This window comes from Prunus persica, chromosome G6, assembly GCF_000346465.2.
Source record: "Prunus persica cultivar Lovell chromosome G6, Prunus_persica_NCBIv2, whole genome shotgun sequence".
Taxonomy (NCBI): Eukaryota; Viridiplantae; Streptophyta; class Magnoliopsida; order Rosales; family Rosaceae; genus Prunus; species Prunus persica.
In genome coordinates, this window is record NC_034014.1 from 13,017,439 (window position 1) to 13,030,868 (window position 13,430).

General features: G+C 37.2%; 3 protein-coding genes across 3 annotated transcripts; 1 reads left to right on the forward strand and 2 right to left on the reverse strand.

Moving 5' to 3' along the window:
• LOC109949622 lies at positions 2,441–4,734 on the forward strand. Its single transcript, XM_020565704.1, has 3 exons — positions 2,441–3,595; positions 3,751–4,368; positions 4,454–4,734. Exons 1-3 carry the CDS (start codon positions 2,488–2,490, stop codon positions 4,732–4,734), a joined length of 2,007 nt encoding a protein of 668 aa, XP_020421293.1. The 5' UTR covers positions 2,441–2,487.
• On the reverse strand, positions 4,760–5,872 carry LOC109949623. Its single transcript, XM_020565705.1, has 2 exons — positions 5,036–5,872; positions 4,760–4,858 (listed from the first exon to the last, which is right to left on the reverse strand). Exons 1-2 carry the CDS (start codon positions 5,870–5,872, stop codon positions 4,760–4,762), a joined length of 936 nt encoding a protein of 311 aa, XP_020421294.1.
• LOC18775072 (thioredoxin domain-containing protein PLP3A) lies at positions 8,110–10,233 on the reverse strand. Its single transcript, XM_007205763.2, has 7 exons — positions 9,907–10,233; positions 9,767–9,814; positions 9,529–9,671; positions 9,146–9,218; positions 8,930–8,991; positions 8,553–8,650; positions 8,110–8,481 (listed from the first exon to the last, which is right to left on the reverse strand). The coding sequence occupies exons 1-7, from the start codon at positions 10,063–10,065 to the stop codon at positions 8,372–8,374; spliced, it is 693 nt and encodes a 230-aa protein (XP_007205825.1). The 5' UTR covers positions 10,066–10,233; the 3' UTR covers positions 8,110–8,371.

Below are 13,430 nucleotides of genomic sequence, written 5' to 3' on the forward strand. Positions count from 1 at the left end.
TTCTATGGACAAATTTTAGTTTCTAAGTTTGTCTTGCAGTTTTAGGAAATCATACCAAACTATAATAGTAATACATCTTTCAATCGAATTTGGTTTAAGAAGATCTATCCATATGGAACTTTACTCACGAGGATATGTTGAGGAAAATAATTGTGCAAATACAGACAATGCTGAAAACAATACTTTCAGTTCATTATCAACTATATTATCAGACAATAATTGTGTTAATAAGGAATCCTTTTTAGGAAAATAAAGGCGATGTGATGTTGGAGCCAACTCACAATGTGATTCAAATCATCTAAAATTTAATATCTTCGTTATCCACACACAAAAAATTCAATAAAATAAGGGATTTTTAATTTTTATTATCAGGAATCCAAATCCGTCATGCTTTGGAATTGCCAGAATTCTATTGGTACTTTAGGTACCGTTGTATTGAGAACATAAACGTCTTCTTTCCTGCAATGATTTCCTTATTATGTTATAACTGGTTGTTACTTTTTTCGGTTCAGCTTATGGTACATATGATATGTTCTTTTCTTATATTATATATGGTTTTCAGCTTTTCTTCAAATTATTATTGAAATTTGGATGCATAAATAAACCATTACACTCCGTTTGGTGGGTTGGACTAAACTGATTAGGATTGGGCTTGAAGTGTTAGACTGACAATGTATTTGTTCTTCCTCTCTCAAACAATGAGTGATTTTGTGGGTGATTAATTTAGTGTCTACTTCTGTATTTGGATTGGGTATTTAATGATTTCCATATTTCAAAAAGGAAATTCAGATTTAATCAACAGAGCCCAAGAGCAGGCCCAAGTCTTGATTAAATTAATTAATTAATTAATTATATGTATAAATAATCATTGCCAATTACATAATTTGTTAATGTTGCACCCATTTTAGTTTTTTTTTTTTTTTTGTGGGGTAAATATCACGAGGTATCCTCACACCCGACCGCTTATGGTTCAGCTTGCCCCGGCCACAAAGTGCTTCCAACTAGTTTCGAACCCCTGCCAGTTATGCACCAGGTAATTCGCCAGCTAGAGATGGCAGTTTGCCAACGGCACCACACCTTGTGGTTCACTTTAGTTACTTTTCGTGTTCTTATTATAGTTATTTTTTTCACTAACTCTTCTAAACTTATTGCTAATATTCTTTTTTTATTATAGAAATATTCAAATTATTTCTTTTAATTCGTATAATCAAATGTACATTTTCTTCCTGATTATTCAGCAATAAAAGAATCATATATTTTCCTTAATTCTCCTGAATTCCACACCATGGATCCAAAATTTGCAATCTTTTCTGGTCTTCTTGATTATTGAACAAAAAAATATATATATCTTCTTGATTCATAATCATTTCTCTTTCCAAACTTACCAACCTCCAAGGATTTGGCTTGATTATTTCCTTGTTCTGTGGAACTTTTTGGGATACATTTACCAAAAATTTCCTAAACCAAAAAGCCTAAATTGCATGTTGGTTGGACATAAAAATTTGACTCAAACAAGGTGAGCTTGGGTTGACTCACAGCCGCGTATTTTTTTTTAAGAAAAATTAGGTTTTAGACATAATTAACTTTATTAATTAGTTTGTAAGATATTGGATATTTTGGTTTTAGTTTTAATACCTAGGAAAAAATTACTATTTTGGATTAGCCCAAAGAGAAGCCCAGATTCGTTGGCCCATTTGTAAACCTATACAGTAAATGACGCTTTTGCCCCTGAATGTTTAAACAAGGCGCGACTTCTCTGTTTCGTTTTCGTTCTCGTTCGTTTGGCAGCAGCTTCGTGTTCTTCTCTGTTTCGTCTTCGAGCTCAGTTGTTTGGCAGCAGATTTCGTTCGTTTGGCAGGCAAATTTCATTCGACGACGAGCAGCAACGACGACGAGCAGAAACCACCACCAACAACGACAACCACTGACGACTATCGAAGCGATTTTCACTCTCTTGGGAAAAAAACAGTAAGAAAATGACCCTCTAACACAGATTTGTCTTCGATTTTAGGGATTACACATTTTTGCTGTTGTTCTTTATGCAATGCAGTTTTTGGAAAAATGGATGAATCGTTGGATTCAAAACTACTCTTTGTTTAGGTTTTGCTTCGTTTATAGGGATTAACCATTCAAAATCGTTGGATTCAAAATTTCTGGTTGTTTGTACTAAATTTTGAACCACAAACTGCAATGCAGTTTCTGGTTCCATAATTCAATTTCAGAGTGCTTTTTGCTAGGGTTTATGGGAATATTATAACTGCTCATGAAGTCAAACGTGTTTTGATATTCAGTACTGTCTTTGCATTTTGATTTCTGGTTGTTTGTAGCAAATTTTGAACCAGAAACTGCAATGCAGTTTCTGGTTCCATAATTCAATTTCAGAGTGCTTTTTGCTAGGGTTTATGGGAATGTTATAGCTGCTCATGAAGTCAAACGTGTTTTGATATTCTGTTTTTGTTTGTTGTTTTGTTTGCATTTTCAAGGCTAATGGAGGTGTGTGTCATTGCCAAGTGCACATATAAGTCGGAAACCATCATGTTTTCAGTTTCATCAGAGTCATCCATGGTTGATATTTTGAAGACTTTGTGTCTGAGGTTTAGGGGTTTGCAGTTGGGTTGCTTCACATTACGGTATTCGGTGCCCAGTTATCCGAGTTGTTTTCTAGAAACGGATAGCGATTTGGACTTGATGAGGACATTTTTGTTGATATCAAATGAGAAGACTGTTGATATTTTAGTGAAGGATTTATGCGGGAGCAGTGAATATAGTGGTGATTTTTGTGTAAATAAGGAGTTGATAGCATGTGAAAAGGGCGAGTCGTCGTGTTCTAGTACTGTCGAAGACAGAAACGAGTTTTTGGGCAGGTCGAAGAGAGCAAGTGCTAAGCCTTTGCTGTCGAATGAGTGGGAGACATACATACATCATGTGGGGCAGAAGTTTGACGGTGGTGCAGAGGAGTTCCGGTTGAAATTGTGCAAGTACGCTCTTGAAGTAGGATTTAATTTTGAATATGCCGGCAATGACAAGAAGCGGGTGGTTGCTGTTTGTTCGAATAAGAAATTGGAGGGTTGCAGCTGGCGTGTTTATGCTTCTCGTTGTGAAGCTACTGGCAGTTTTGTAATTCGGACGTTAAATAATGTTCATACATGTGCGGGTCGGATACGGGAATCAAAGAGTAAGATGATGAGGTCTCGTGTGGTGTCCTCCCTCATTGTGGACAGAATTCGTGCAAAACCAGAGCTGAAGCCAGTTGAGATTATACACGAGTTCAAAGATTATTATGGTATAGACATTTCATACTACCACGCATGGTTTGGCAAAGAGTTAGCTAAATTGGACGTTCACGGTGATGAGTCGAAGTCCTTCAACGAGTTAGTGTGGTATGTGGACGCCGTAAAGGAAACTAACACTGGTTCTCTCTGCACTCTTGATTGTGAAGCTGGAATTAATCGCTTTCGACGGTTTTTTGTGTCTTTTGGCGGTTGCATTGCTGGATTTCAATATTGCATACTCTTGTTGTTCATTGATGCTACGTTTTTGAAGAGCAAGTACAAGGGGCAGCTTCTGTGTGCTTCGGGAAAGAATGGAAATCAAGGTATGGTTACTGTAATGTATTGCAGATTTTCATTTGTTGCAATTTTTAGCAGAAACTGCATTGCAGTTTCCCTTTTTTGAGCAGATTTGTTTTCATAAACTGCACTGCAGTTTCCCTTTTTTGCTTATACTTGTGCTTTTGGTTTTGTTTTGCAGGGTTTTATCCTCTAGCTTTTGGAGTTGTTGATTCTGAGACAGAGGAGAATTGGACTTGGTTTCTTCAACATTTGGCTTCTATATTGCTACCGATGGGGAGAGTGGTGACCTTTTTCTCGGACCGCAATCAAGGTTTGTTAAATGCAATGGGGTTTGTGTTTCCCGGATGGCCTCATTCTTACTGTTATTATCACCTCAAACAGAATTTGATATCAAAGTACCCGAAGTCAGGTTATGGGAAACTGCTCCAAGACCGTGTTATCAATTTATTTAGTAGATGCGCATATGCTGTTACGGAGGAAGAGTTTAAGGTAGCAATGGAGGAGTTGGTGATTGTTGGGAGTTCGAAAGTGAAGACATTTATATCTGATTTGTCTAGAGATCACTATGCCAACGCATTTTTCAAAGGAATGCGTTATGGGGAGATGGCAAACAGTTTGGCGGAGTCCTTTAATAATTGGGTTGGTGTGTTTCGAGATTTGCCGGTGCTACCTTTGATAGAAGGGATTCGACAGAAATTGATGGTATTGAATTCTCAACGAAGAATTGAAGCGGAGAAGTGGACAACAGTTTTGTGTCCGGAGATGGAGACTAGACTCTGTGAAAATGCGGAGGCCGGTAGGACTTGGGCAGTTCGTCGTTCTAATAGCACTGTTTTTGAAGTATTTGCTGATTATTCTGTGATGGTTGATCTCGAGCAAAGGACTTGTTCTTGCCGTCTTTGGTTACGTGGAGTGTTACTACAAAACTGACTTCTTTCGAAAAGCCTATGAGAGTCCTATTTTTCCTATTCCAGATATTGGGAAAGGATTGGGCAGCAGTGGTTCTGCCGTTGGAGTTGTGCTTCCGCCAATTACAAAGAGGCCAGCCGGAAGACCACCAACAAAGAGGATCAAAGTTTTTGGTGAATTTAAAAGGCCATTGAAATGCAGTCGGTGCAGTGTTGCTGGGCACAATAGGAAGACTTGCAAGGCTATTATATGAACACTCCTTCTCATTTGACAATTTTTTATTTTAGATATGGTTTAGCGAATATATAGTCAGTTTCTGCGTTGCACTTTTTGCCAAGGATTGGTTGTATGATGTTTGTCCTCTCACACAGTAGAAACTGCACAGTTCAAAAACAAGATATATCAGAAATTAAGTTGGAAACTGCATAGGATAAAACAGAAACTGCGTTGCAGTTTCCATTTCTGCATTGCAGTAAATGGAAACTGCATTGCACTAAATGGAAACTGCATTGCCTAAAACTCAAAATGCATTGCATAAGCCACTGTTTACTTACCAATATTAGGATAGTGCAACCCGAAACAGCTCCTATAGAGGCTTCTCCTCCCTTCTTTGCTTTTGCTTTTGCTTTTGCGGTCAAGGATTCATTCATGTAGTCTGAAACAGCTCTTGCCCACGAATAGCTTGAAAGTGTGTCTAGATTCACGCAGTGCTCAAATAATTTCCAATGCAAAGTAGATGAAGAGTTGGCAAAAAGGAATGTCATGCACAGCAGAATCAATATTAGGCTGACCACCTCCTTGTCGTAATCAACTTCTTCTTCTTCTTCTTCTTCTTCTTCAGCTTCTTTCCTTTCTTTTCCTTTGTTCGTTTTTTTCTTTTGCTCTGTCTTTGCCTTTTCTTTCTTCTGTTGGTTTGCCAAGGCAATTGTCTTTTGTAATTCTGCTTCTACCTGGTTTTTTGAAGGTTTTCCCTTTTCTCCAAAGTGCCTTGTTCTGAAGGTAGCAGTGTACCTATCATTGACAAGTTTGACAGATTTGCCTTCATTTGGCAGTCCTAGAATCTGAGTCACTGCATTGCTTGTGATTTGGAATGATTTGGTTCCAAATTTGAAGGACTTTGTATCCGGATCAAATGTCTTGAGCAGCTGTGCTAAGTCAATGTCCGACTTATTCATGTTATTCATGTCAATTCTCTGGCGGTAAAACAGCTCGATCAAGTTCCAGAAAGGGGTTTTCTTGAGAAGCTTCTTCTGCCTTTCATTGAGCTTGTCCTTTATGTCTCTAATGATGCTGTTGAAAGCAAAGGCATTGCACCGAAATTGGACATAGTCCGGGTGCTTTGCTTTCCGATCATAGTTTGGCTTTGGCTTTGTTTTGATCCTTTGAGCCATCGTTTTGATTCTGCGCTTTGGTTGGTTTTCAGCTTCATTCTTTTGTGGTGACATTTCTTGTTCCATTTTGTGATATGCACTGCAGTTTTTGTGGTCAAAATCTGCAACAAACAACCAGAAACTGCTGCTCAAAATTTGATGTGAAAAGAAACCAAAAGGCAAAAACAGTAGCTAAAACTAATATCAAAACACATTTAAATTCATGAGCAGTTATCACATTCCCATAAACCCTAGCAAAAAGCACTCTGAAATTGAATTATGGAACCAGAAACTGCAATGCAATTTCTGGTCAAAATCTTCTACAAACAACCAGAAATCAAAAAGGCAAGAACAGTAGCTAAAACGAATATCAAAACACATTTAAATTCATGAGTAGTTATCACATTCCCATAAACCCTAGCAAAAAGCAATCTGAAACTGAATTATGGAACCAGAAACTGCAATGCAGTTTCTGGTTCAAAATTTAGTACAAACAACCAGAAATCAAAATGCAAAGACAGTAGCTAAAACTAATATCAAAACACATGTAAATTCATTAGCAGTTATCACATTCCCATAAACCCTAGCAAAAAGAACTCTGAAATTGGATTATGGAACCAGAAACTGCATTGCAGTTTCTGGTTCAAAATTTAGTACAAACAACCAGAAATCAAAATGCAAAGACAGTAGCTAAAACTAATATCAAAACACATGTAAATTCATGAGCAGTTATCACATTCCCATAAACCCTAGCAAAAAGCACTATGAAATTGGATTATGGAACCAGAAACTGCATTGCAGTTTTTGGTTCAAAATTTAGTACAAATAACCAGAAATCAAAATGCAAAGACAGTAGCTAAAACTAATATCAAAACACATGTAAATTCATGAGCAGTTATCACATTCCCATAAACCCTAGCAAAAAGCACTATGAAATTGGATTATGGAACCAGAAACTGCATTGCAGTTTCTGGTTCAAAATTTAGTACAAACAACCAGAAATCAAAATGCAAAGACAGTAGCTAAAACTAATATCAAAACACATGTAAATTCATGAGCAGTTATCACATTCCCATAAACCCTAGCAAAAAGAACTCTGAAATTGAATTATGGAACCAGAAACTGCATTGCAGTTTCTAGTTCAAAATTTAGTACAAACAACCAGAAATCAAAATGCAAAGACAGTAGCTAAAACTAATATCAAAACACATGTAAATTCATGAGCAGTTATCACATTCTCATAAACCTTAGCAAAAAGCACTATGAAATTGGATTATGGAACCAGAAACTGCATTGCAGTTTCTGGTTCAAAATTTAGTACAAACAACCAGAAATTTTGAATCCAACGATTTTGAATGGTTAATCCCTATAAACGAAGCAAAACCTAAACGAAGAGTAGTTTTGAATCCAACGATTCATCCATTTTTTTCAAAAACTGCATTGCATAAAGAACAACATCAAAAATGTGTAATCCCTAAAATCGAAGACAAATCTGTGTTAGAGGGTCATTTTCTTACTGTTTTTTTCCCAAGAGAGTGAAAATCGATTCGATAGTCGTCAGTGGTTGTCGTTGTTGGTGGTGGTTTCTGCTCGTCGTCGTTGGTGGTCTTTGCTCGTCGTCGTTGGTGGTCTTTGCTCGTCGTCGGTGGTCGTTGCTCATCGTCGGTGGTCGTTGCTCGTCGTCGGTGGTCGTTGCTCGTCGTCGTTGCTCGTCGCCGTTCTCGTCGTCTTCGTTTCTGCTCGTTCTCGTCTTCGTTTCTGCTCGTCGGTTGCGTTTTTGGAGTGAGAGACGAAAGGTCGCGCGAAACCAGTTTTTGAAGTGATTAAATCTGAGTAGTGTCGTTTTGTGTTGTGTTTTGTGGGAATGTTATGTCGTTTTGACAGTTTTAAGTTTTGGTTTATAATTAAATAAATTGTATTTGACAGTTAAGCACAATGGCACATGTAGTAATTTTAGTGTTGTTGGATGTCCTTTTGGTAAAATTAGGTGGCTTTGGTTTTATATTAATTAAGCAAAATTCAGTATCTTTCTTCCAAATTAGTTAAGTTTTTTATGGGTTAAAACTAAAGCTCCCTTTTTTTTACAGTAAAACTGGGGGTTCTTGCGATATAATCCCATTTCATTGCACAGTCATTGTCTCAGAGAGAGAGAGAGAGAGAGAGAGAGATCCAATTCCAATAATCTTTTTTGTTCTTTTTAGTCATTGTTTAATCTAAAAATTCATTTCATTCAAATTCAAATTTTGGTGAGAACCACATAACATAAACGATGTGCATTAGCAACAGATAAAATTTCTGAGTAACATTAAAAAATAAAGAAAAACCAGGAAGTACTTTCTAGTCAATATGGAGGACTGGAAGAATATATTTCCAATGCAATTTTGTTCCTAAAAAAGAAACAAACAAAAAAGATCCACTCAGAAGGTAACATACATCAGATGTGACAACAAGTATACAAGCATGCAACCAGAAAGCATTTGAAAACTCAGGTATCATTTTCTTCTTTTTTCTGTTCTTTTTTCAGTCTGAATCAGAATCATCAAGATTCACAGAGGACCTCACTGTCCTGCGACTACCGTCATTATATCCATCATCTTCATCATCCTCATCTTTCTTCTCACTAATTATACCTGTTAAAACGGCAGTTTAGCGACTCTACAACGAACTAAGAATTTCAAAACACTCTTGACAAAGCATTTACCTTTCTTGATTAGTACAACCTCAAGTGCCCTTGTGCTGAAATCATCTTTTCCTCCCATATCTTGAAATCCAACCAACCTATCCACAGCAACTCCTTTTCTGAAAAGGCAAACCTTTTGAATTCGTAAATATGAATTTTTAATGCAAGATCTCAATGTAAGCTGAAAGCAGCATGAACGTCATCACCACATGCTCTTGAGGCATGTTAATACACACGTTGTCAAGTGTGAATGTTCAAATGATTGCAATCTTAGTACAGTTTCAGCTTTCTTTGCTCTCCTTTCTTTTTGTTTAAGAGCCACCACATGCTGATGTGCATCTTAAATACTGGAAATGGGGATGCATATAGATATAATAGTTAGATGGAGATGGCCTGACCTGAAGATTATGACGCAAGGCAAAGTTTTGACTCCTAACTTGGTGATGAAGAAGGGGGCATTCTGCATTTCATTTTCAAATGGTCAATTCACCATTCTAAAGCTTTCCAACTAAATGACTGAAATGGAAGGTTGGAACAAGTAGGATCAACCCGAGCAAACACGAAAAGCTGCACCAATTATAAGACCAGAAGACCATATTGAAGTTTATACTGACCTCTGCATCCAGCTTGATGAACTTGGTATCAACATGCTTTGAAGCAAGGGTCTTCAAATGCTTATCCATTATCCTAACAAGTGTAGGAAAAATTTGGTCTAATTGCTATATTTAATCACACAGAAATTTAGAAATAATTATGCAATATGATGTTAAAAAACAAAAGCATACACAAAGATAAGATCACATGATGGGCTAGAAAAACGTGAAAAATTCCCTTGGATAAACAGATGCATTGATACCTTTTCAGAAATCAGCAAAGGACACCATGGTCCAATAGACTCTTACTAATTTCCATTCAAAAAGAACCAGGTATTTATTTTGAAACACAATCCCTCATCCATGTTTATGAGTGTTAAAAGATTCTAGAGTAAGAGGCTTACTTGCATCTATAGAACTCCTGGTGATAGAAGTGGCAGATGGCTTTCTCAGTCCCAGTAACTTCACCTAAAAAATCCCCTTCAGTTATCTCCCTATATTCTCCATGCCCTTTCCTCTTTAAAGCTTCTCTCTTCTCAGCTTCTTTCTATTCAAATTCCAAACCAAACCCTCTAAACATGAGCACAAAACCATGAAAAAATCCACATACCCACATGAACAAAACATGAAAAAAATTCGAACCTTTAGAGCAGCAATCCGATCCGCATGCAACTTTTCAAGCTCAGGATCCTACCCACCACCAAATGCACATAAAAATCATTGCTCTGAAAATTGAAAAGTGCATGAAAGATGCAGAGAATTGAATTGAAGTTAGAACTTACATCCATCAACTCGTCAAGGTCGACTTCCTGGTTGACAGAGCTCGTGGCCGGTGCCTTTTCATTGGCAAGCAATTCCTTCTGGTAATTGCGAGCCGCGGCGGCCATTACATTTCCAAAAGCTAGATTTTGGAGAGTGGATTTCACTGAATCTGGATCCATTTTTCCTAGGAAACGAAAATTCTTCAACTCTGACACTTTCTTCAATAATCAATGGAGAATTACAGATCTGGAGAAGAAAATAGAAGCAACCACTGCGTTCCCAGCTTCCAAATCCGAGGGTTCAATTCAACCGCGAACCACCATTGAGTATCGTTCGAACAAGCGAGTGTTTGGGTAACTGGGCCTAGGCCCAACCGTGCAATTTCCTAACTTGGGCTTTGTTAGCACACCACACAATTTGATGACACCGCCTAATTACTCAGCGGCGAGACTATAATGCGGAGATTCTATGCGAAGGTTATTTGTGGGGACTACTTACTAGGCCATTAGATTGATCAAATGGCTGACATTAGTATCCTCTTTATGCTACAACCGGGTTGGCATTACCCGTTGAGGAATGCTATTCACAATCGAAGTACTCAACTGTCACCTCCTCAGAACCCACATCAGCAACGACGACCTCACTCTCTCTCTTTCGGCCGCTGTTCTCCACCTCCATCTCTCACTCTCTGTCACCTATTTCAACCGCCGTTCTTCCCCTCCGGTTCAACAAATTTCTCAATTTCTTCAGCATTCCTGAAATCCATATACCTAGAGATGACGTCCCAGGTACCCAGCTCAACTTTTCGCCTTTACTTTCATACCCATATGTTATTTGGGTTTTCTTCTGATTGTTTCAATTTCATATAGTGGTCTAGAAAGTTGCTCAAAATCCAAATTCTTGCTACATCGTTTTATTTATCATGCTTATTTGCTTGTTCTGAATATATGGTTCTATTTGTTTGGTTAGGCTGAGTTGATGAGTGCATGAAAAAATGGCCTGTAGGTGTTCGATGAATCACCTTAATGAGGCGCACTATGGTTTTCTTTGAGATACAAACCAATTGGGACAATTCTCATGGTATATACTTAAAGGTGAACTTCTAGGAGGACCCAATGAACCCATCTAAATGGAAGGAAGCACATGTGAGTTTTATTATAATTTGTTTACAAAGATGTCTTTACAGTGCATAATGGTTTTGTTAGATCGCCATTGACATTAGTTTAATTACCTTTTAACAATGCTTGAGAAATGTCCATGTTTTTACATGAAGACTTACACAGGTGCCATATTATGTCAGTTTATAGTGAACGGATACTTGGTTGTGTCATTTGATATTTGGAATTCTATTAGATTTATTTTCTTATTTTTCAACTTTTGTGTCATGTCTTGAGTTTCTTTCATTTCGACATTGCCATTTAACTTGTGCTGTGAACAAGTTAATACTACACTGTTTTGTGTCATTGTGAAATTGAGAAATAAAGTTCATGTTATTATTTTGCAGGAATTCTAAGGGCCATGATATGGCAAAAAAGTATGTGAACAAACAAAAGAAACATAGAAAGGGTCTGATGCTGCTACTTCACATGGCCAGGTTTTGCTGCTGCTTCGTCTTCCTCATTTTCCTAAAAGAAAGGGTCTATATCTCTAGCATTTGCATCCAAATGTCCCTTGCCATGCCCTGCCCTGCCTTGCCCTGCCCTACCCTGCCCTGCAGTACTAGCTAGCACAACAGCCCCTGTTGTACGTGGTCCCCTGATTTGATTTCTTTGAGCCATGTGATGCTTTCAGCTTCCTAGATCCAACTCCAATGACTATTTTTTATTAAGTCATAATTTACTGCCTATAATTAGGACCTGCGGTTTGAAGTTTTTAATTTGGAACAATTCATGTACTGTTAAAACATAAATGGTGCAAAGCCAATGCCAAGAATAGAAAAAATAAGCAATATGATCATACGGGGGTTAACGCCCATGTAGATATGCACTGATCAAGCTTGAGCAGTAAGGCTTTTCGTCTTGTGCTTGGTAGATTTGCTTTTCCTCGTCCATTAGATGTTTTCCAATTTTGAGGTGATATGATACTCTTCCTCTTGGCATTACTCTCATGGCTATGAAATTTCAGTTTGCAATGAATGACTATATCAATCTAAAAGATTATTTTTGTGTAGAAATTGAATGAAAGTAAATTGTACTGCATACCTCTGTGGTGTCTATGTTCTAGAGTTAATGTTGTTGATCAATGATAGCCTCTTTCATAATTCTTTCATTGATTAATATTGTTGTTCTCTCATTGTTCCAGAGTTAACTTGATTGAGTTTTGATGCACTGCGTGAAATTTTGGATACCATGTGAGTTATAAGTTACGAATGAAGCACAGACGAAAAACAATGAACTCTATTTTTATAAGAAACTTAGTCTGCTTTGAGTCTTTTCTTGATACGTAAGTAGGAGATTTTAAATTGGGCTTGTTTGTGCTTTTGCACATCTGCATATATAGCAATAAAAGGAAAGTGATGGTTCCAATAGAGCATATCAAAGATCTACCTCATTAGTACCAATTTGTCTTTTGTATTACTCTGTATATACATATTTATATATGTACATATTGATATTGCTTTATTTTGTTTCTGTTGTAGAGGAAGATGATGGATGAATTTGGGAAGGTGAAGCAACAATTGGTAGAGTACGTGATCATGTCACGGCCCATATCCCACAAGCTTGGTCTCCAGCGATTTGAAACCCTAACTCTTAAGTCTTGAGATAATTGACATTTTTTTTTCATAACAGCTGGAGCAAGATTATTTTTGGCTTCTAGAAGATTGTTGTCATTGAGAACCTTCATCAATTTGGGGTGGGACAACATTCCATTCTGTTGCAAGAAGTGTACTATAGTTATAAGGAAAAAAAACATGTAATTAAGGAACTATTTGTGTGTCAGACAGACCATGTAATTATTTAGTCCTCATGGAATGAAATTGAGTTTAATTTACTTGAGAAATTTCAGTCTTGAATATGTTGTTTGTATATATTTGCAAGTGTATGCAATGGAAAAATACTTTTATTTATATTATTAATTGAAGAGAGCACATTATATACATTATGTGTATATATAGCTCATTCTTCTTGCCTTTGTAGGATGGCAATGGGTCAAATCGGGGGTGGGTATGCCATTCCCATCCCCATCCCCGTGAAGCTTTTTTCCCCCATCCCCACATTCATACCCGCAATACAGACTTGAAAAAAAAAAAGGATATACGAGGTCAATACAGTAGCAATACACAAGCAATAAAGGGCTATACAATGGCAATACACAAACTCCATACCCCCCTATAAATTTATTCCAACACAAACTTGAAAAAAAAAATATATATATATATATGGGGGCAATACAATAGCAATACACAAGCAATAAAAGGCTATACAATGGCAATATAGTAGCAATACACAAGCAATAAAATGCTATACAATGGCAATACACAAACTTCATACTCCCCCTATAAATTTATTCCAAGGCTTTAAAAAAAAGATATACGGGGGCAATA